At 38.6% G+C, this 21,149-nt stretch overlaps 2 protein-coding genes across 10 annotated transcripts in view; both read left to right on the top strand.

Moving 5' to 3' along the window:
• Positions 1-17,951, top strand: part of LOC122567690 — a 51,988-nt gene extending 34,037 nt beyond the window's left edge. For 4 of the 9 annotated variants that reach the window (XM_043726540.1, XM_043726542.1, XM_043726541.1 and 1 more), the window contains 10 exons: positions 10,821-11,008; positions 11,153-11,237; positions 11,565-11,707; positions 12,486-12,615; positions 13,221-14,249; positions 14,337-14,472; positions 14,885-14,994; positions 15,139-15,271; positions 15,347-15,424; positions 15,902-17,951. In XM_043726540.1, coding sequence (XP_043582475.1) covers positions 10,821-11,008; positions 11,153-11,237; positions 11,565-11,707; positions 12,486-12,615; positions 13,221-14,249; positions 14,337-14,472; positions 14,885-14,994; positions 15,139-15,271; positions 15,347-15,424; positions 15,902-17,474 — 3,605 coding nt within the window. In that variant the 3' untranslated portion in view covers positions 17,475-17,951. The other 5 variants (XM_043726544.1, XM_043726546.1, XM_043726547.1 and 2 more) reach the window with 5 other exon arrangements.
• A 59-nt stretch (positions 17,952-18,010) lies between these two features.
• LOC122567694 (probable serine/threonine-protein kinase clkA) lies at positions 18,011-20,777 on the top strand. Its single transcript, XM_043726561.1, has 3 exons — positions 18,011-18,152; positions 18,543-19,607; positions 20,186-20,777. Exons 1-3 carry the CDS (start codon positions 18,117-18,119, stop codon positions 20,498-20,500), a joined length of 1,416 nt encoding a protein of 471 aa, XP_043582496.1. The 5' UTR covers positions 18,011-18,116; the 3' UTR covers positions 20,501-20,777.
• The last annotated feature ends 372 nt before the right edge of the window (positions 20,778-21,149 follow it).

A 21,149-nucleotide genomic window follows, 5' to 3' on the forward strand; every position in this document is an offset into this window, starting at 1 on the left:
GTAATTAGTTCTTCGTTGATCGTGAATTCCCATTTTAGAAATTTCTTATCTCATCAATTGTTATATATTTGACGATAATTACTGGATCCTCTTGACTTTCGTGTAAATTATTTTCTGACGAATGAATCATTCGCGGTTGTTCGATCGAAGGACGATCTGAAGTACGGAACAATGGTGAATATAATGATTTCAGGACAATAATCTTAAACGACGTAGCTCGTTTACCGATTGCGTAAGAAAAATGAGTCAGTATCCGAAAGAAAAGTTTGCCTTATCGTTATTCCGGAAAAAATCACTTTTTTTACTCCTCTGCTTGGAAGAGTCGACGATTAAACACAAGTTGAACGTCATCAGGTGTAATCACATTCGTTTTACTTATAATTTATTTTCAAGGAAAATTCGTTCGAGTGCGTTGGTTTTTCCACGAAATCAGCGCGCGATTGTTTTAAATCCTATCGAATATCGAAGATAACGCATGCTGATTTACTCGAACGAAATGTCCCAAAAGAGTCGATCTATATCGATCGTTCAATTCGTACAATCTTTGATGTATACTCCGCACAATAAAATTTGAAAGCTTCTAAATTAAAAGTGACACGATAAAGCATTAATAAATGTAAAACTAATGTTTACAAATTGATAAATACAATTTTCTACTGCAATAAACTGTAAACTTTCACGCGGAAAATATTACCGTTTCTAACTTGTATGTATGCAGATAAATACAACTGTAAATCTCAGCCATCAATATTTATTACGCGCCATTTCGTCGACGTTTACATACAATGATGCGGTTTATTCCTACATATATTTATCACAGTTTACACGACTGAATAAAGCACAGATCGCATTGTTCCCTAAGTTTCTCTCCAATCTTTATTCGCCAATCTTGCATGCAATAAATTCGACGAGAGGAGTTTTATCAGTTTCGCAGATACAGATCAGTCTCCTCGCGTGCAGCTGAGAATTTTGCGCCTCTAACAGCGAGATTTAATTCTATTATCGTTTATAAGTAGAATTTCAATCACCACTGATCGATACTGACCCAACACACGTCTGCGACTGAGATGATTAATGCTCGATACCGTCGAGAGTCTTCGTACCGATACAATTGTAGAGAAAAGACATAATTACCTACCGCATGACAGAAACATCTATAATACAGGATCTGTTCACATGGGATACAAGTTTCTGAAAAGCTCATACACGTGCATTAAATACTTCAATACGATAGAACTCTATTTACGATAATATGCAAAACTGAACACACAGCCATTAAAATAGAATCATTTTTTAAAAATAGGAACAACAACTTTTACGCATCGTCTAGTCGACTAATCCGTCTAACTTTTCAAAGAACAAAGAATCAAGTCGTTTGGTCGAATTTTAAAATAGTTGTCACAAGAGTTTTAAAGAGTGTGTGTTCACGGTATGTGTGTACTGTATGTGAACTTGTCCAGGGACGAACAATTTATATAGTTGGAGTTCATGCGATAGAAGTTCGACAAATTTCCCCACCACCTATAATCCTTCCTTTGTGCGATAAGGTACAGATATGTAGACTGAATCGGTAACACCTCGGATAATCAGGCATCACCTGAAATTACGTTTCAACAAATGGAAATGCTAATAAATGGGTTTCTACTTACCTTAAAAACAAACACCGATAATGTAAAGTCTATCTATGCAGCCGCTATTTAGCTTTACGCGGTAGTGCATACGTGAGATTAAATACTTGAGTATCTCCAAAAAACAAGCATGAATAATAATAATAATAAATGAAAAATCCGTGTACGCGACGATGCGTGTTGGCTGGTTGTCGCACGATCGTTCAGAAGGCGTCTGTCGATTTTAGAAAATGTAGGTTCCCTCGCAAAAGTATCCCCCACTAAAAGGAAGCCGTACAGAGCGGCGTATGTGGGGTACGTCGGTCGCGTATCAAGCCGCTTTGGCAAAGGCTCAGTCGCGAGCAGCGCAGGCCTGCGATTACACACACACAGAGCGGCGACTCGCGATTCGCCGGTTCGACGATCGGCCGATTCGTGTTTCCGCGTCGTATTCTAATCAGCCAGCACCCGTTTCATTTAAGAACATGTTAAACACGTAAACACGATATCACGTAAACGATATAAACGCGTGGCAACCGGGCGAGCAGGCAAACGTACCCCTTTGAAAATTCCGCCACTAACGGCCAGCAAGTGAAAGTGAGATCCAAGTGAATTTCGAACAACGACGTGTGATCTTTTCATTTAATATAACATACTCGTAAGCATATGAATATTTATAAATTTTAGATTACTATTATTAGAGATAGTAGATCGAACGAAAGGTATACAGAAGATAAGTCGACGATCGTCAAGGTGTTATGGAAATTATTTTCGAGTGCGAAGGACAAGTTAAAACGAGCGCAAAGAAGTGTTTGTTCTAATTACGATGCGTATATAATTGCAATTACCTGGGCCAACTAGGTGCTCGTTAATTGCGCCCTTGAGAGATAAGATAGCAAGACGGAAGATGCAAAGAGGGAAAAAGCGACTCACGATTCGACGAATCAATTCCGCTAATCTCGCCGCGTTCTCCAGGTGGCCTTTAATTACCTCATTCGCGAGTGAATGGAGCCTCCTTCGTGATGTAAACACCAGGCTTTTTATCTCTGTTCAACCAGGATTTGGACGCACTAGTTCATGTCGGAGTAAAAAGATTTAGGAATAAACTTCCTGGTCTCTTATCTCATTTCCTTTTAATTTGATCTACTCCCGATAAGCTAACACCGTCTCCATGGTATTTTAAGGTATTTGAAATTCAATGAACTGATTAATAACCGATAATGCAATTTACTCTGTTCGTCACACTTTGGTAGTTGGCATTTGAGTGGGAAAATATAGATTTTTAAGGTTTTCGAGGATTCTGAAGAAGCCTTAAAAATTGTACGAGTTTCGAAACGACCGCTAGACTACTAACTGCTTCGCAATAATATCTTTACCTGCTATAGACGGCGTTCGCTACGCGTTGGAAAAACGATAATTGGCTTCGATAAGACACACAACGAAGCCATGCGTCAACTGTTCGATCCTCACTCCGCAATGCCTTCGAAGTATTTTTCAGACAATATTACGAACAGTTTTGTACAGCTTACATCCTGGACATTTGATTTCGATAATCTTCTTCTTCTCATTTTTCAAAAAACTTACCGTACTTTCTCGTGTCTTTGCCAGTTTATCCGCTTAAAATTAAGAAACACATGGAGCCGCAACTAAATTAAAGTAATAGAAAGAAATATCTAAACGACATTACGCAATCACCACCGTGGTAATTACGAGTGGTAATTGCGAGTATTAAATGCTCCCTGACAGTATTTCACGCGACCAGTTACAAAAAGGTAACAGCGATTAGTGCGATTCGACTAACCGTAACACGACACGCACATGAATTTCGCCTTTTTCTATCTGTTCTTGATAAAACAGGTGAATAAATGTTTCCCGAATGAATATACTGTAGCTTAAACACTTTACCTTAGAAAAATATTATGCACATATCCTACGTATTATATAAAACATTTTGAAATTTCATTAGCATTCTAATGAGACACGACTGTCATCATAAAAATGATGTAACTTTAAACGAATTTTAAAATGTATATCGAAATTACGAGATATTTATTGCAGACATGATATATTAACATGTTTTTCATAAAAATAATTTTGATATAAATTTATTTAATATATTGAAAAATCAATATACAGCATCGTATACAGTGAATCGTGAACATATACGATCTTGATCAGTATAATCAAAACAATCGTATCTCGTAACAAGGTTAATAAAATTCCAAAACGTTCCGCATTATACAGATAATAAATTGATAAAGAGTATTTACATGCGTTCGAATATCGTCGGGAAGCCACATACGTGGGTATCGCTAGTTTCCTATGTTACGTACGTTGAACTGTCTTTTGATTTTCTTTCAACAAAAACGTTGTAGTGTAACGAAAACAAGAGTCGATATAATTATCGATGACGACAATTGTAACGATAGCAGAGATAACCTGCTGACGATAGACACGTAAACAGATTACCATCTCCAGCGAGAAATTTCAAAGTTCAGAGGATCGTCGTCAGGCAACTATTCAAATGAGGGTTTAAAGGTTCTTGTTGCGTCTATCGTTCGATCATATTCGCGCCGTGCACGTGTTCAGACTCACGCGTCAAACGTTGTCTCAATTCGCGTATTAAATGTATGTACAGCTGCACAGTTGTTTGTAATCACGAATTGTCGATGGTATCAAATCATTCTCCAAGACGCTCTCCTTTACTTATTGCGAGAGAAGAATTTATTTATCGTCGTCGAAGAGAAAGAAGGAAACGACCTGTTATTTTTAACGACTTAAGCAGCGTGTAATCGATTCGACGGATCGAAAGTGCGATTATCACGAGGAAAGAGTAAAATAAAGCGTATCGTGGTGGAATTATGGAGAGTTCTTCGTGAGCCGAATTCAGCGCGTAATTTTTTCCTCAATAATGAGAAATCACCAACGGTTGTAAACAGCGATGCACGGAGCTCGTATGGGCTTCCGGTATTAGTCGATCATGAGAAAACGAGAAAGTTATAGCTGCCAGGAAATATATTCGACTAACGCGACGGAAGCGTTGTTCCTCGGATGATCGTCGAGATCTTGTCTTCTGTGTACCTGGTTATCTCGCATAATTACATAGAAATTGCGTGCTAAAGAAAGAAGGCAACGCCGAAAGAACGTCGAATACGTCGGTACTTACAGTGCGTGAAATAAGTAGAAGTTCGCAAGAGTTCGTTGAATTTTGAAATTTTTTTCTAGATCGTGATTTGTCGAATGGACGAATTGATCGTTTAAATCGGACGTCAAAGAGATTGAATGAAACGTGGAAAACAGAGTATCGAGTATTACCGGAATACTATCTGTAATGATAAAACAGCGTTACGTCGAAAGTGCGAGAGAATCGTTTGCTAGCTTATCAGTCAGAGATACGATGTGAAACGCGTGATAAATGTTGCTGGAACTCACCGCGGAGATGCTGACACTGATCGGCGGCCTGATCGTCGCCTATTTCATCTACGTGCTGTTCACCGTAAGAAATGGTAAATATTACCAATTTTGTCTTAACTTGAAATTGAATAGTTAGTAAAAGGATGGTATTAGTAGAAGAAAGCAGTGGGAGTATGTTAATAGGTTGCGATTCAATTCACGTGAAATCTACTTCTTCACTTTCAATACGCAACTCTCTAACCGATAGAAAAGTGTTATTAAATGCCTCGGGATCTTTTTTCGCTCCATTCTTAAGTTCTCTCGAACCAAGCATTTACTTGATACATCGATGATATTTATCGATAACAAATTGAACTCACGTGAGACGTGTGACTTCGCTTTCTATACATATATGATAGTTTCGACAGAAAAGTTATTAAATATCATAAAAAGTCGCCAATCACGTTCCTGAATTTATATTTATGCAAATTCCCATCTTTATGGTCACTAAAAGGATAGAACTCGAAGACAAACATCTGTTTCGCCTGCTGAGTATCGTGTGGATAGACGTTTCACATATTTTTTCGTGTTATGTATTCTACGCATTTTACCGCTTTTCAATTTCCCATAAACGCATATACATTCACAGTCTATTTGTCGGTAATTACGAATCGAGTTACGGACAAGTCGAGAAACTTTCGATAGAATGCAACTGATATAATCTTTTCCAATCTGTAGAACGTAGGATATGCAAAGTAGAGCGGTTATAAAATTTCGATCCAGTTTGCATTCGTGAAAGCAGCATCATCGGCACAGATTCGCCGCGGTTATTGCAAATTGTCACCGACCAACTATTCGCGTGTCCCTGGCACGGTTCCTCGATTGCACGTAATAATCTGTCACGAAGAGGATCTGCCTCCTCTTCTCTTTGACAATTTCGCAGGACATTCTGTAATAATATTTTACGATGTTTCGTAAAAGAAACACGAAGAGAAGCCGAGAAAAATCATCCTCCGACACATTTCGAAACAGACGTTCTTCTTGATGGCTCGGCGTAGCCCATTGTTGTAATTTCTCTTTTTAAATAGATTTTATATCTATGTTGCGTGTGCCCGTATTGTCATCTTGGTAAGCGTAAATAACATAAAAGAATTTATTTATTTGTCCTTCTTGATGATTCGTTCTCCATTCACTGTCGTAATTCTTTCTTTTAAATAAATACACGTCTCGTTACAGAAATTCTATATTTATATTACGTGTATTCACATTGTCATGTTCGTACGTGTAAATAATAAAGTTTGTGGAAAATTTATAGAAAGAATTTATTTAATATCGCTGATTTCTCGTTCTACTCTCATCGTTGTAATTCTTTCTTCGTAAATTCTTTCGAGATAAATATCTTCTCTTTAAATAAATGTTCTACCTGCATTCTGCGTACTCGCATAGTTGTCACATAGATAATATAGTTTACGAAAAAAAATTACATACAATTTCTCGCTGGTGACAATCGGTGCGTTATTATTGTCACCGATTCGATTATTCGATTGTAATCGGTTCAAAGGAACAACTGACACAGCTGCCGCCGCGATAACATGTCTTTCGACTACAATAAGGTCGCAAGATTATCACGAATAGCATCACCAAAGGAATCGTATGATTCTTCCATTTCGAATAATTTTCTGTTGCTCGTCGAATCTCTTTACCCTCCCTTTCGACATTTTTATCTCCAACGATTCAGATTTACTCAACGACGTACAGATCACGAGGTCAAACGTAATTTAGATTTAACAAATCCTTCGCATCTTGCTCGGTTCGCGTCTGTCGGAAAATATTTCATAATGAAATAGTAAAGAATATTTTTCTCGCATCTTCAAGATTAAATTCGAACGTAATTAACGCAGAAACCAGTCTTCCAAATCCCCGTTTGCTCGCTGTTATGAAAAAGATGCGCGTGTTTATGCATTGACGTAAATCATGAAGATATAAACAATTTTTATGCATATATTATAATATTTAAGAGTAGGTATATAATGTTCGATATTCGAGAAGATAATCAAGGCGACGTATTCATTACGTAATTTATAATATTTAAACAAGCGAAACGAATATTTGCTCAGGTTCTATCTCTTCGTTTTGTTGTTCACATAAAATCGTGAACTTGCAGGAATATCCGTAATTTACTGATGAAACCAGAATATCAAAATCGAAAGGATTGCTGCAACAAGCAGATAGCTCAACTTTTCAGTAATTTAAAGAAACCAACGCAAGGTTAATCAAGCCAAATTATTTTTTTAGACGTGCTATAAATCCATGGTCAATTAATATTCGTAGTAACCTGTATTTTCTTTCGCTATCGATTACGAAATCTCAATTTTCCCTCCAACAAGTACAATTGAAATATTAGATTGCCAAAAACCTTTCGATTATTATTCTCGTGCAACCAATAGGCAACTCTATTATATCGTAATCTTATCAGTTAAGCTTAAAGTGGAAAACTTGATAATCTCTCTTAAACGAAATAATCATAATCACCGCGTGTTCTGCTCTATTTTCGTGAAGAATTCTTAAACCATGCTTACGGTATTAAATTTATAATCTAAATCCGTCGAAAGCAAAGTCCAGAGACAAAGTGAAGAAGCTCAAAGCACGAATGCCGTCGTTTCGAGGAATATTAAATTAACAACCATGGAGGAGACACGATTTCCCTGGATCGATCGCATTGCACGTTAATTTGACACAGGGAGAAACCTTTCTGTGCCGCGATTACGCTCGTCCAGGTCGATAATCGCTATAATTTCGTTGCGTCAGACGCGTTTCGCGGTGTACACATTTTCGAATCGCGACTCGATTTCGCCGATTGTCGCGCGATTTCGTTTGCTCGACGTTTCACAAATCAGAAATGAAGCGTTACGAGCTGGGTGGAAACGATTTCGTTCCCTTTCGAAATTCCCTCCCGCTGACTCGCCCATTAGAAAGTTCGGAAAAACAAAGCGAACCGACACGAATAATAGGCAGCGCGTTTCGCAAAAACGCGAACGGTCGTAATCGATCATCGATACGATCATCCTTCGAAGGCAGCGCTCTTTTATATTCAGTTTTATCGCTGGCTGGGCTACGTTTGCGTCAATTTATGAATATTATCGAGTGGATTGATTGAAAGTGTGAAGAAAAAGCGCAACGAAGGTCGTGGAGGAAAAAATCATCGATGGAGAAGTAATAGACAGAGGGACGGGTCTTTTCACGGTCTTCATCGTCGATGACGTTTGCACTTTAACCTCTCAGAAGCCAAACCAATCGACTCCGCTTTTTATTAATTTCTTAATTGCGTTACGTAAACGCACGGCTAATACTCAGTACGTGAAGAAACAAAACACTCACATCCATACGCTTATTCGTTACAGCAAGATGTCAACGATAATTGTAATAGTTGCAACATCGTCTTTTCTGTCTACTTTTAATTCGTAGAATCGATCCAGCGTGGCTTTCGAATAACTCGTTCGACGAAACAAGAAAAATAAGATGAAAAGAGGAAAAAGGAAAAGAAGATAAAGAACGTGTATTTATCGATGGAATTTCACCGTAGAATGATACTCGAGTAATGGAAGAATTCGATTAATTAAGAGACGATCACGCGCTATGGTGAGGCTAATGAATAGCCGCGGAAATTGTTGAACGAACCGGTGATAGTTAAGTAGGAAGAAAATAAATGTAGGCGACCTTCACCTTGTAGCGAGAGACCAGGGTTAGAAAGCCCATCGACCGTCGGAATCTGTGCGTTTGATACACGGAAACGCAGTTGGCGGAAAGTCTTTCTGCTCGTACAGGCCGATGCAAATCAGCCTGAGCGCTAAATTTAGACTTCAATCGCCGTTAATAAACCGCGAATGGAGCTCAAGTAGAATCGTGCATTAATCATGAAACAACGAACAACCTGTCGTATTACTAATCCTCCATTAAACGCTTCTTTCAAGATTATCGCGTGGATGAATCACTGAAACGAACTTGAAGCAGTCCTCTAAACAATTAGAAAGTGTGAAGACGTAAAATAAATCTAAACAAAGTATAAAGAGGTGAACAGTTAAAGGAAGATTGTTCAACGCCCATAATCCTCATAGTTTCGAAGAACTTCGATCGAACTTCTATCTTCAGCTTGTACAGAGGCTCACGGAGGTCTTCCAATACCTGCAGGAACCTTTTATTAATGTATTAAAGGTGTTACGCGAAACATTTTGAAATTTCGTTTGCAGTTTTATGAGACTCGACTGCCATGCTGATATTGATCAAATTTCAATGAAATCCGAAGATGTATTAGAAATTACACGGTACTTGGTACAAGTATATTTCACAGAAATGGCTATTTATTATACCAATTCTTTACCAAATGTACATTTGCAACGAGTATCTTCCAATTTCTATATACATCTTCAAATCAAGTTGTGTCAGTGCTAATGGGATTTTAAACTGCGTGTTTCATACAACACACGCAATTATGTGCGTAAAAGTTTTCTGTGTTGAGTGTTGAAATACTTTCGTGTATCTGTTAATAGAGCGAACAAGACATTAACTCGACCAATCGCAACTATCTAACCGGTTGAACAGATGCAGTATGGATCCTCTGTGCCTCTGAGTGAACGCGTCCCCGCTGTCACAGCTCGAAGTTTCCCGCGAAAAGAGTTCAGCAGGTCGTCCCCGTCGAATTTCTCTCGGTCGCGCGCACGCGGACAGGCAAAAGAAGAATGAGGAATAGCTGACAAGGCCGGGAACCGGTGAAATTACCTTGGCTTGTCGTTCGTACGCGGCCAAACGAGACGTTCATCGCTCGATCCATTACCAATACCGTAGCTACCGCGTCGATGAAAGTACGCCATCGTACCGCTTTTCTTGTTCTGCCTTGCTCGTTAACCCTTTCGCGTCATCTATTTCCTTTTCGATAAGGTTTCTCCTCAAATCGATTTTCAGAGATTTCTAATGTTCATAAATTATGATAATTTATAATCAGAGTTTTCTCTAATATTCGTACGTCTTGCTACATTTTTCCACATTCGCGTATGGACGTAGTGGATATCGAGGTTTATTAGAAGGATGGATTGATGAGTATGGAGGGATGAATAGGCGATTTTCAAGAATTTGTTTCTGTCAGGAATTCTTTTGGCGATGACAGATATTGAAATGGTAATTTTAAGTTGAATGGCTTCTTCAATAGTTTTGAAGAGTTCATATTGACGCGAGTATTTTTACGCTGAATTGGACGCGTAAGTCCGACACTTTGTCACGCCGTAAGTAAACATGGGAAGATTCGGAAATTTCACGAACAAGGATATTTCAATTTAAAGTAGGACGCCTTTACCATAGCAATCTTCGATAAACACAGTGCTACATCCATCATAAATTTCTTCAAATATTCGCAAAAATCTCTCGCACCTATCGAAACACCCAGCAGGATCTTACGATTTTACGCTGAAACAAACTCCACGCAACATCTACCACGAAATGTCCCCAAAACCGTCATAAATACATTACGCATATATATATTTCATAAATAAACTTATCGTAATCTTACAAAGTCACATTGAAACTCTATACAACATCTACCATAAGATTTTCCAAATGTGCTCAAAACTTTCGCAAAGAACCTATCAAGACCCCCAAAAAAAAACTAAATACCCGAGAGAAAATCTATGGAACATCTTCCATAAAACCCTTTAAACATTCCCAAACACTTTCGCAGGAAACGTATTCGCAATCAACAAACTTAACAGCTAACAAATAAACCCTACTGAAAATGTAGAGCGCAAAAATCGATATTAGAAAAATTCGCAGACAAACCAAACACGGATTCGCCAACGATGGCGCACACGGCGCTGCGCGAGATCGTGGAGCGTGCCGTGGAGGAAGCGAGGAAGTTGCCGGGCCTCGGTGGTTCCGGTGTGTCCGGAAATGCTCCAGAGGCACGGAACGTCGCGGAGGACAGTTACGAGGATATACTCGCCACCGCGATACTCAACAAGGTTACAAATATTCATTTCTCGGAGCCTGATCTCTCTCGGGGGCATTCCCTCGAGGTGTTTGGGCTCCGTTCATGGAATTCCTGGTATTCGCTCGTGGATCGAGCGAGAGAGGATAAATCGATGAACGAACGTTGGATTTTCTAGGTCATCGAGAAATTCCAAAAGGAACAGGTGGACGGCAATAGCAACGTTCTCCCAGGAAAACCAGTGTCCGCAAAGTGTGCGTTAAGTACGTTCCTTTGATCTTGTATAAAAAGAATAAATAAGAATGGAAGAAATACAAACGATGGATTTCGGGTTGTTTTTTGTGCAATTAGTATATAGGAATATGTGTTTTTCATAAAATTAATGCTAACGTTTAATGATATAGACACGTAATAATGGAGTATGTCGCTATTGAGATTAAGATGTGGCATGATTAATTACAATCATCCATGTATATAGTATATTAGATGTACAACACGAGTCGGCAGTTCTAATGTTAAATGATTAAGCAAAGAAAATGTAGGAAAGAGGATGGAAGCAATTCAAGAGAGAATTCTTGTTCGTATTTCAGGCGAAAATGAGGCAGGTCTCGACGAAGGTGTAGAAGAAGGCTGTAGCAGCCTAGAACCACTGTCTCAGGATGATTGTAGCAGCGACTGCAGTGCGTCTTGCTCGAGACGCGTTAGAAACCAACCGGAGCCATTATCTCTCACGGTAAGCGATCCTTTTATGGCGAACGTCGCTTATGACCTTGGCGGAACGTCGAAGAATTTGCAAAAGAAACGAGAACTCTTCCGAGGAAATATGTAGATACGATCCCTACCGAGTCTTTCGACTCGTATTGAGTATCTTGATTTCGAAACAATTGGAAAAGCTTACCAGAGTAACATGGGTAATATGGAGATTTTCCGGTAATTTGAGTAAGCCAGCATAGCCCAACTCAAAATCAAACTTTTTAAATCACCTTTTTAAACAAGCCAAATGCTGTAAATTCATAGTCGACTAATATTTGTAGTAACTTTTGCGTTGTTTAATGTGAAACCTACATCTACTTCTCTTGTCCAACGAACGTAGCTTAAATAAATAAATAAATAAATAATTTAAATATCGAAACTTTGAACCACAGTTTAACGAACTCGATTTGAAAACAATCACAGCGGCATAAATAACCATGAGAGCCAAGTAACGAGGACATGTCTGAATTTTAGATCTAGCACATGATATGAAAAATTACGATTGGAAAAATGAACCGTTTCGTGTAATTTCGCGACTAGGTTTGTAGGTTCTTGGGTGATTCTCGGTCGATAAGCGTGTTACTGGCGAATGATAAGCAACGGAAGTGGAACCGTTGTCCCACTTTGAAATACGCACGCCGATCCCAACCAACAAGAGAAAGAAAAATGAAATAAAGGAAACACGAAAAGCTATAAACAGACTTTATCGAGGTCGTTTCCTACGATTTATTAATGACACGTGTGTTTGATCATTTCAGATAGAGGAAAGAATTGAGGAAGTGACGACAACTTATGCGTCCGACGAGGATCATAGGGAACACGACGTCTTGCCCATTAAGAACGCCCATCGAGTTCCGTTTCCTGAACTTGGAATGGACATTATCGATCGTAAGTGCTGCTTATTCATGCGTTCATCTAATTCCATCGCTTATGCTTTATTGAAATTTTTATTCTTATGGTTGTTCACCTTTGGGAATTTGATACACACAGTTAACAATGACATTTGCGTATGTAATATTTCTGCTGATAGTGTGGAAGCGGTATAATACAATTGAATTTGTCGTTGGATATTCCGATCAGTTGTATCAGTCGTATTGTCAGTGGTCATTCAAATCGTGTTATATGTTAAAATCGAACTACAATTTATTGTAATTTATTGTAATTTCACATTTGTGACGGTAGTGAAAATAAGTGTGAAAGACGAGTAACCGAGGAACAAGCGAATTGTTTGCGTTAGACCGATAGCGAGTGAGCAGAAATTCGGAGAAAGCACGGGTGGACTAGAATGTATGGTGCAACGTAAGAAGACAACAGTCGTTAAAAAACGTGGTAATAAGTAGAAGACGAGAGAGTCTTGTGCGAAAAGAAATGTTGTAGCGAGCGGCATCTAGAATTATTCTTTATATTATTTTATTTTACGCTTGATGAAACCTGAAATTCAACGTTAGTCCCATTGTTATTATTTTCTAATTACCTAATTTTTATTACCATAGCTTCTCAAGAATCGGAGGACAGTCAAGACGACCCAGACACGTCGACCACGCACATAGGTTTAGTTTCTCCGATCGAATCGTGGGAAGAGAATTGGCTGTTCCAAAAGAAGAGAGTTCAAAGCCAGGCTGACCCTGTGGCCATGTTGGTGCCTAATCCCAGCGCCGATTTCAAGGCTTTAATCGGTGACAAGGACGCGGAAGACACATCCGATTTGTCCGAGTGTTCATCGGCACAGTCAGACGAAGAGATAGAAAAGGAATTAATGGAAGCCATAAGCAGTGTCGTGCCACGATCCCCGAAGAAAAAGGAGTTCGAAAATGGTCTGGACTACTTAAATTCGTCAGACAACTTTTCGTTGAAGGAGGATGATACGAATTCATTTTCCAATGGCGGATACGTATACGTATCTGATGAGGAAAAGACTGACTGTAGACGCGTGAAAGACCAAAGGAAAGCAGAGAAACAGAGGGAAAAAGAAGAAGATTATAAACAAAGTGTAAAGGGAAACGAAGAAGTGAAAGCCAAAGAGATTAAGGAGAAGGAAGTGAAAAGAAAATTGGAGAGAGTCGAAACTGAGGATGAGAAACCTGTTTCAGAATCAATAAATGTAATTAGTAACAGCTTGAAGAAGGTAGGAACGGAGCGACAGAAAACGAACGATGTATCCGAAGAGGATAAAACGAGAAATTTAATCAACGGAGACGATTTCATTAAAGTAGATCGATCGGTGAAGAAAAGTGAATCGGGTAATCTATCGAATTCTGTTAATTCGAAGCCTTTGACGGTTATTCTGCCCGATGAGAGTGAGCTAAACGTGCCAAAGACACCGACACCCACGCCGACGAGGATTTCCATGGAAATTAGTCTGGAAAATCCTCACAGCGAGAAAACGTACATCTCGCAGGAGAAGATCGTTCTGAATTCTTTAGAATGCGCGAAGAAAAAACTGATGGCCGTCAATGACGACAGTGTGGAAGCATTCGAAGACGAGGAAACGATGTTTGCTCAGCAAAAAGTCGACTTTCATGGTAAATATTTTAGCAACGTAGTCACCTGCTGTAAGAGTTTATGAGCTTATGATTGCCACTCATTTCACTTTTGTTCGTGAACATTAGCCGAAGATATTCAACAGGAAAGCGAATACACCGAACATTACGATATCGCGACTCAGAGACACTTGGATAGCTTGACGAAGTCCGAATCATTCGAGTCTTCGCCATTAACGAATTCCTCGATAGAGGATGACGAAAGGTAATATCAACACCGGTATTATCGTTTGTAACCACTACGACTCTTCATCTAGTATTGAATGACGATAAAACATTTAACTCCGTTTATCTTTATTAATTTCACTTATGAACTTTCACTTGTGATAGGCTTCGAGAGGCTTTAAAATATATTCATCGAGTTTAAAATGAACGTTATAACTTTTGACAAAGTTATCTTTTCTTGTAAATGAAAATTCTCGACCAAAGCTGACGTAAAAGAAATTTTTAATGGAATATAAAAGAGTAAAATTCGAGATTTCTCGATTGTCTCGCGTCGAAAGTATCGAAACTAGGTTCGTTTCGTAACGTCACCGTTCAACGGTCTGCGAAGCGCCGTAAAGAACTTTCTTCTTACCGATGATACTATAACAATCTTTCAATATTCCACTGTGCAGTAAGTGCCGACAGGCTGTGGCGTTTGCCAAAGCTGAATCGGCTTCCCATCTGTCCCTGCAGAACAAGGATCCGGAGGAAGAGGGCCGGCTAGGTACTCCTCCGAGACCAGGTGATCAATTTTTAACAGTTTTATTTTTTTTTACAATCTCAATCCTCGTCGTAATTTTTGAGAAATTCAAAGTCAATGTATCTGTCGATATAATTAAACACGTTGTTTTAAATGTTACTTGTTTGCAATAAAAAAAAAAAATAGGTACAATTGCCGAACGCGAGCACAAAAAGTGGGAAAATGCACCACCTATCGAGAACAACCCCTATAGCCAGGAAAACATTCAAAAGAGGCTTTTGGAGAGGCAGTACTCCAGAAGATCGTCAGACATTCCTGGGTAAGATTTATAATAATCTTTATTCATATGCGAATTTGATGAGACTAATTTTCTACGGGTAATATTTTTCTTTAGAATTCACACCGAATTGCCAAAGAGCAACGGTGCGGATATGGATGTCGTACTGGCGCCCCATGAACCGGATATCAAAAGGTGATATTCGAAATTATGTGAAAAATATCTACCAATATCTAAATTTTCATCTTTCATCCAAAATTAGAAACTAATTTAACCTTTCAATAATAACTGTCTGCAATAGATAGACGCCGTATATAATACCATAACATATGAACGCTATAGAAATTCAAAACTTTGTTCTGTACGTGAAATTTTCAGAAACCACAAACATTTTGTTTCGCAAATAAAATACGACTAAAGAAATCCATGATTAATAGAGATCATATATCGGACAATCCATCGCACAAAGAAGCTTTATGCGATGTACAAAATTTCTAAAACACGCAAATACTCGTACACATACTCGTAGTTCAAAGAAAAAAATACCCTCTAAGAGGAATCTTCCTGCATGAAATCAATAATCTTAACAGGATTATCGGGATTTAACAATTTTTAACCCATCAGGAAATGGGTAATGAACTAGCTAATTATATAAACGCCTGGAATGCGTAGGTTCGGCAGGGACTATTACATCAACGATTCAAGAACGTCGGGTAACGAGAAAGGGAGAAGATCGACGGCGTCGACCTCGAGCAGACCGAGCAGCTCGTTGTCTCAACGATCAAGTTCCAACGAAATGGCGGACCAGGATCAACAGGTGAGTTTCCAGCTCGAAAAGTTCGAGGAGGCTTCCCTGCGTGGCAGCCTTTCTAGATGGACCTATCGCGATCCGTACTGCAGTCCGCAATTTGCCATCAACCCTCTTCTACGTTTGGAACTCGATGTATCAACAGAACCAACTGATCGTGATCACGAAAAAATCAACGACTCTAACGAAAAATCTACGGGAAACGATGTTCCAAACGGTATAAAATATTCGAAAAATATGACAGAGAATAAAGAACATATCGACAAGTACGAAGCGATCATAGACAAGGAAACTAAATATTTTGATATCGGTGGACAAGATGTTAAACCTCTTGGCACTGACAATGATATTTTAAAACTTATGTCGAGCGAATTTTCGCAAAAGGTCGCTTATAATCCGCTCTACGAACCCGAGAAAAGTATCCTGAAGTCAGATGACTCAGGAATGTTCTCGGTCGATATGAACCCCATGGAGGATAATAAGAAGCAAAGTGAGGAGTTTTGGAGGCTATGGATCAATGACAATCAGAATCATACGAAAAACGATCAGATTCTGTCGTTCAATGGAAGGAAATACTGGAACCTTAATGGCTACAAGTATCACACATTCGGAGGAATAAAGAACTCTCTTGATAAAAGCGTGGAGGATTCTGACGCGGAGGATAACTTGAAAATGGAGACACGTGACGACGAGCCCTTCGATATCACGGATTTCAGTAAATTCAAGTTTCAGACGTTCGGCGGTATAAAGAAGGGGAAGAAGATCGACGGGAAAGGAATTCCCATGTATAGAAAGATGATATTAAGATCGTGTATAAGGAATTATAAAAATACCAAAGGAATGAGGTCGTCTCAAAGCGATCCTGCCTTACACCGCATGAATGGAATAAATAATGCGTCGAACGAAAAGATCGATCAGGAGTCTGATAGACAGAGCGATTACGAAAGTGACAGTTCCGAGGAGAAAGATACGACGAAGTACCTTAATATAAATACGAAGAGAAAGCACAATAACAAGTTCTACAAGAGACGAGTTAAGACGGTGTTTTCGTCGTATAGATCGTCCTCGGACGAATCTTGGCAAGACGAAGATGCTCAATCATTTGACAAACGGATAATGCGAAAATGTTTAAGGGACACGCCCAAGAAAATCAAATTACGACCGAATCCGGATAACGATTCTAATTACTTTTTCAATACGTCCAGAAGGAAGGTGTTCAACGATAGTTTGAGAAGAGTTCGAACGCAGAAACGATTGTCGGACGATAACGAAAGTTTGAAGCTGGAGCCACCTATCGTACCGGAGATGGTCGAAAAAACTTTCGAAACTTTACAAGACCTTCGAAGCAAAGGGAAGAAAAAGAAGAGCAAAAGTTCCGACTCGAACGACCGAAAAAAAACTGGTGTGAGATGTTTGACCGATCTAACGATATGGTGAAAGTAGTTACTTAAATTGGTTCCCGTTGGGAAATCTAAACTCTTCCACGCGTATAGAAGTTAGTACTTTTTGTTTTTTAAAGAAATGTCTTTTCCTATTTTATCGTATATAGTGCCATATTGTCAACTAAAAGTTCCTCGAAAGGTGTCCAAAACGTATCAAAGATGCGAATTCTATTTTTCACCGATAGATTATAGAGAAGAAATTTATTGTACAAAGGAGCGTATATTGTAACTGTTATAAATATATTGTTTCTAATGAACGTAACGAATAATGAGACATGTGACTTTACTTGAAGTGTGCATGACACTATAACGGTGTAGGTATTTGTCCCTACGATTAATCCTCGCGTAGCAAATTCGAACATTCTATGACTACTTAAATACCATCTTTATTAGTTTCAATTGTGGTATAACAGAAAAGTTAGTACGCTCTGTAAGCAAACTGTAAATAAAACTTTCCTGACTCTTTCTTGTAGATCGCACGCAGTAATGTATCAGCCTTGTATAATACAAAACGATCGTTCTTTCTTGTATATAGTACACGTAGATCGTAAAAGAGGCGGCTTAAAAATAATAAAAATAATAAAACATGTGATCGAGAACATTCTGTTAATACGAAGTCGTTCTATGCACATTGCACATGCATGATAGCTGCGAAAAATGCCTTTTCCGATCGGTAAGTACCGTTTACATGCATTTCCAATTCAATGCATGTCGACTAACAAACGATAAAGGTCTGCATGCTCTGTAATCGACAGAAACTTTTATCGGAAATCATCGAACCGAAAAAAAAAGAAAAGAAAAATGAATGCTACGTAAGAATCCTTGGTGCCATTCTCCGTTATAAGGTGTTTGATCACAACTAACAACTTCTAATTTTCTCGATAAAATTTATTGGGTGTAATATGCATGGCTATATACGTACATACGCGAAGCTTATATTAAACTAGTTTTAGATGTAAAAACGTTACTAACAGCTGCAAAAGCCACATCGAAACATCTTGTGAACTAAAACGCGAGCCCGATATTGGATGGTTTAATTCAACTGAACCATTTTCTGTTTCAGGAGGAAACACAATACAGAGAAACGGAGACGATCTTGAATCGAAGCAACGACGTGAAGTCCAAGGTGGCGAAATGGCAGAATAACAACGTGGAGAACAAATATCAACAACCTGTTCGACAAAACGACTCTTCAGACGAGGCGGAGAGAGACAAAGACAGATTCTCGAAAATCGAATCGCAGATGTCGTGGGACGACCAACGAATGGAAGAAATTCTGGAGAACGAGAGGAAAAATAGCAAGAATGAAATCAACGCGAAACTGAATAATCAAGAAAATTACGAGAACGCCGTTATAGAAACGAAAAAGTCCAATTCCGATGAAAATCCACGCAAGATCAAGAGGATCGACTTGAAGGCTTATGGATTCGAAAATGAATTCTCTAATAAAACGGCTAAAACTTCCACGCCTAGAGTGGTCAATAAATTGGACCTTAAGTCTTTTGGTTACGATAATGGAATTCGACGAACGCAATCGACGATTCAATTGAATAGCATAGGTAATGACGAATTCAAGCCAAGGTTAACCAGAACGTCGAACAAATCGAACTTAACACGAAGAAACGATTATGAGAACGACCGTGGTGATGTGATTGAAAGCAATCGTGCTTCTGGCGATAACAACTTGACACAGAGCACGGAAACCCTGAACAAGTATGAGAACGAGAGTTACAACGATTTTGGATTGAAGTCGGCGAAATCGGTGCCGAACATCGCCAAATTCTATTCGAATCCGAATAGCCAAGAGGATGAGGAGGTAGAAAGCTATAATCATAATGCGTACAACGAATTTGGAATGGTTAAAAAAGGATCGGTGAGAAACCTCGCGAATAATTATAGTTTGGAGAAGTGTAACATTAAGAGTAACGATTCTTCGGTCGACGATTCGGAAAATGAAACGGACAATTCCTTTGAGAGGGAACAGAGTCACCAATCGATGACTGACGTCAAGAAGAAAAGTCTGAGCGAAGAGGAATTTGATAATAAGGTGCTGTCGATGCCATCGGTCAGGAGGCTCGCTGAAGCGTTTAGCAAACAGACCGAACCCGTTCCTGGACCTATCTCGAAGGTAAGAATGGACTTTTGAATGATCGATATGCAGAGTGTTAGAAAAAGAATTCTAATAAAAGAAAGATACCAATTGATCGACCTTGACTGTAATTTTGCAAGATGCTGGTAGCATGTAGGTTTCTGATATAAATAAGACATTACATACGTTGGATAGCTTTAAAGATATGAAGCTTCAGATCTTTCTTTTTATAGTATTCTAATTATCTAATTTTAGTATAGGGCGCTTCATTTTCAGCGATGCATTGTTTATGATATATGTAGACTAAAGAATATTATGGATTTATACAAAATTAGGAGACGAGAATACGCAAAAATACATAAAGTATACAGAGTATAATAGTAGGTACACGTCATGATATTTAGAGGGACATATTTTTCATTTCTTTAATTATGTTCACAAAAATATAAATTTGCGGTGCATCCTCATTTATACAAATATATCTAAAGGAGACTTTAATTACGATATAAGATCACAAATTATGGCAAACACTTTTCACAACTAGTTACAAGTGATCGTATAGATATCAATGAAGTAATCAGAAATGATTTTGACTGTTTCTTATCTATTCTATTTAGATAACTAAATCGAGCAACGCGAATAAGGAGCGATCGTCAACACCAGAGATCCAAATAGTTGAAACGCCAAGACAGATGCACAGTCTGACCGCCAGATCGCTTTCGAAACAATTTCGAGAAGGCCTGAGGCAAATTCCGAACAAAGTGACTTCACCTCCGGCTAGTCACGTCGTTATGGAGCAACCTAATATAACGGAAAACCAAACGGAAGTAGTGCAAGGGAAGAGCGACGTGTCCAACGACACGAACGTAATTCTACCTGGAAAATTAAAGTCGAATATAATATTTTGGGAACAGATGCAGAGAAAGAGTTAAAGCAAGTTTATGTAAAATTGAGCCCAAAGTCTTAAAAAGGAAACCGAAAGAGAAAGAGAAGTTGAATGTTCACTTAGGGATCAAACTAAATTAACATATTACATGCAAAGCGTCTAGATAAAGGATGTAAAAATCCAGATAACTTGGTCTTCTTTTTTATAGAGTGCGATAGAAATTATTTCCGAGGAACAGAATTTTATCGAGAAGCTAGAAGAAGTAGAACAAGTTAACATCCTTGCTCAACGTAAGAATGTTTCAACGCCGTTCAACGAAAGAGTCGATTAATTGTATGAAACAATACAGGCTCAACGATCGATCGATTTACAAGAGCAATTGCATTCGCGACAGGAAATGTCGATGTGATTGTGTGTGCCAAATGATATCAACCCGTGATTAGCCAAAGAAAATATTTTTTGCGTGGTCCTTTCGAAATATGCGAGCAATTTGAACGTAACTTTCTAAATAGCAAACATTTTGGAAACTACGAAACGACCAGCTAAATTTTACGCGTTCGTAATATTCTACGACCAATTTGTAAATACACGTCGCCGGAACATAGTCGAACTGTCGAAATTGTTTTTTGTATATAAGAAGGAACTCTTAATCATAGTCACAAAGTTTTATATATAAATCTACCATATAGTGTTCC

This window comes from Bombus pyrosoma, linkage group LG5 (genome assembly GCF_014825855.1).
Source record: "Bombus pyrosoma isolate SC7728 linkage group LG5, ASM1482585v1, whole genome shotgun sequence".
NCBI classification, from domain to species: Eukaryota; Metazoa; Arthropoda; class Insecta; order Hymenoptera; family Apidae; genus Bombus; species Bombus pyrosoma.

Bases quoted from the DNA above. Each gene is read 5' to 3' on its own strand.
- LOC122567694 (XM_043726561.1), top strand. From the start codon at position 18,117: ATGCATGATAGCTGCGAAAAATGCCTTTTCCGATCG. The intron at 18,153-18,542 runs GTAAGTACCGTT...TTTCTGTTTCAG, and splicing joins AAAAATGCCTTTTCCGATCG to GAGGAAACACAATACAGAGA. The intron at 19,608-20,185 runs GTAAGAATGGAC...TATTCTATTTAG, and splicing joins TTCCTGGACCTATCTCGAAG to ATAACTAAATCGAGCAACGC.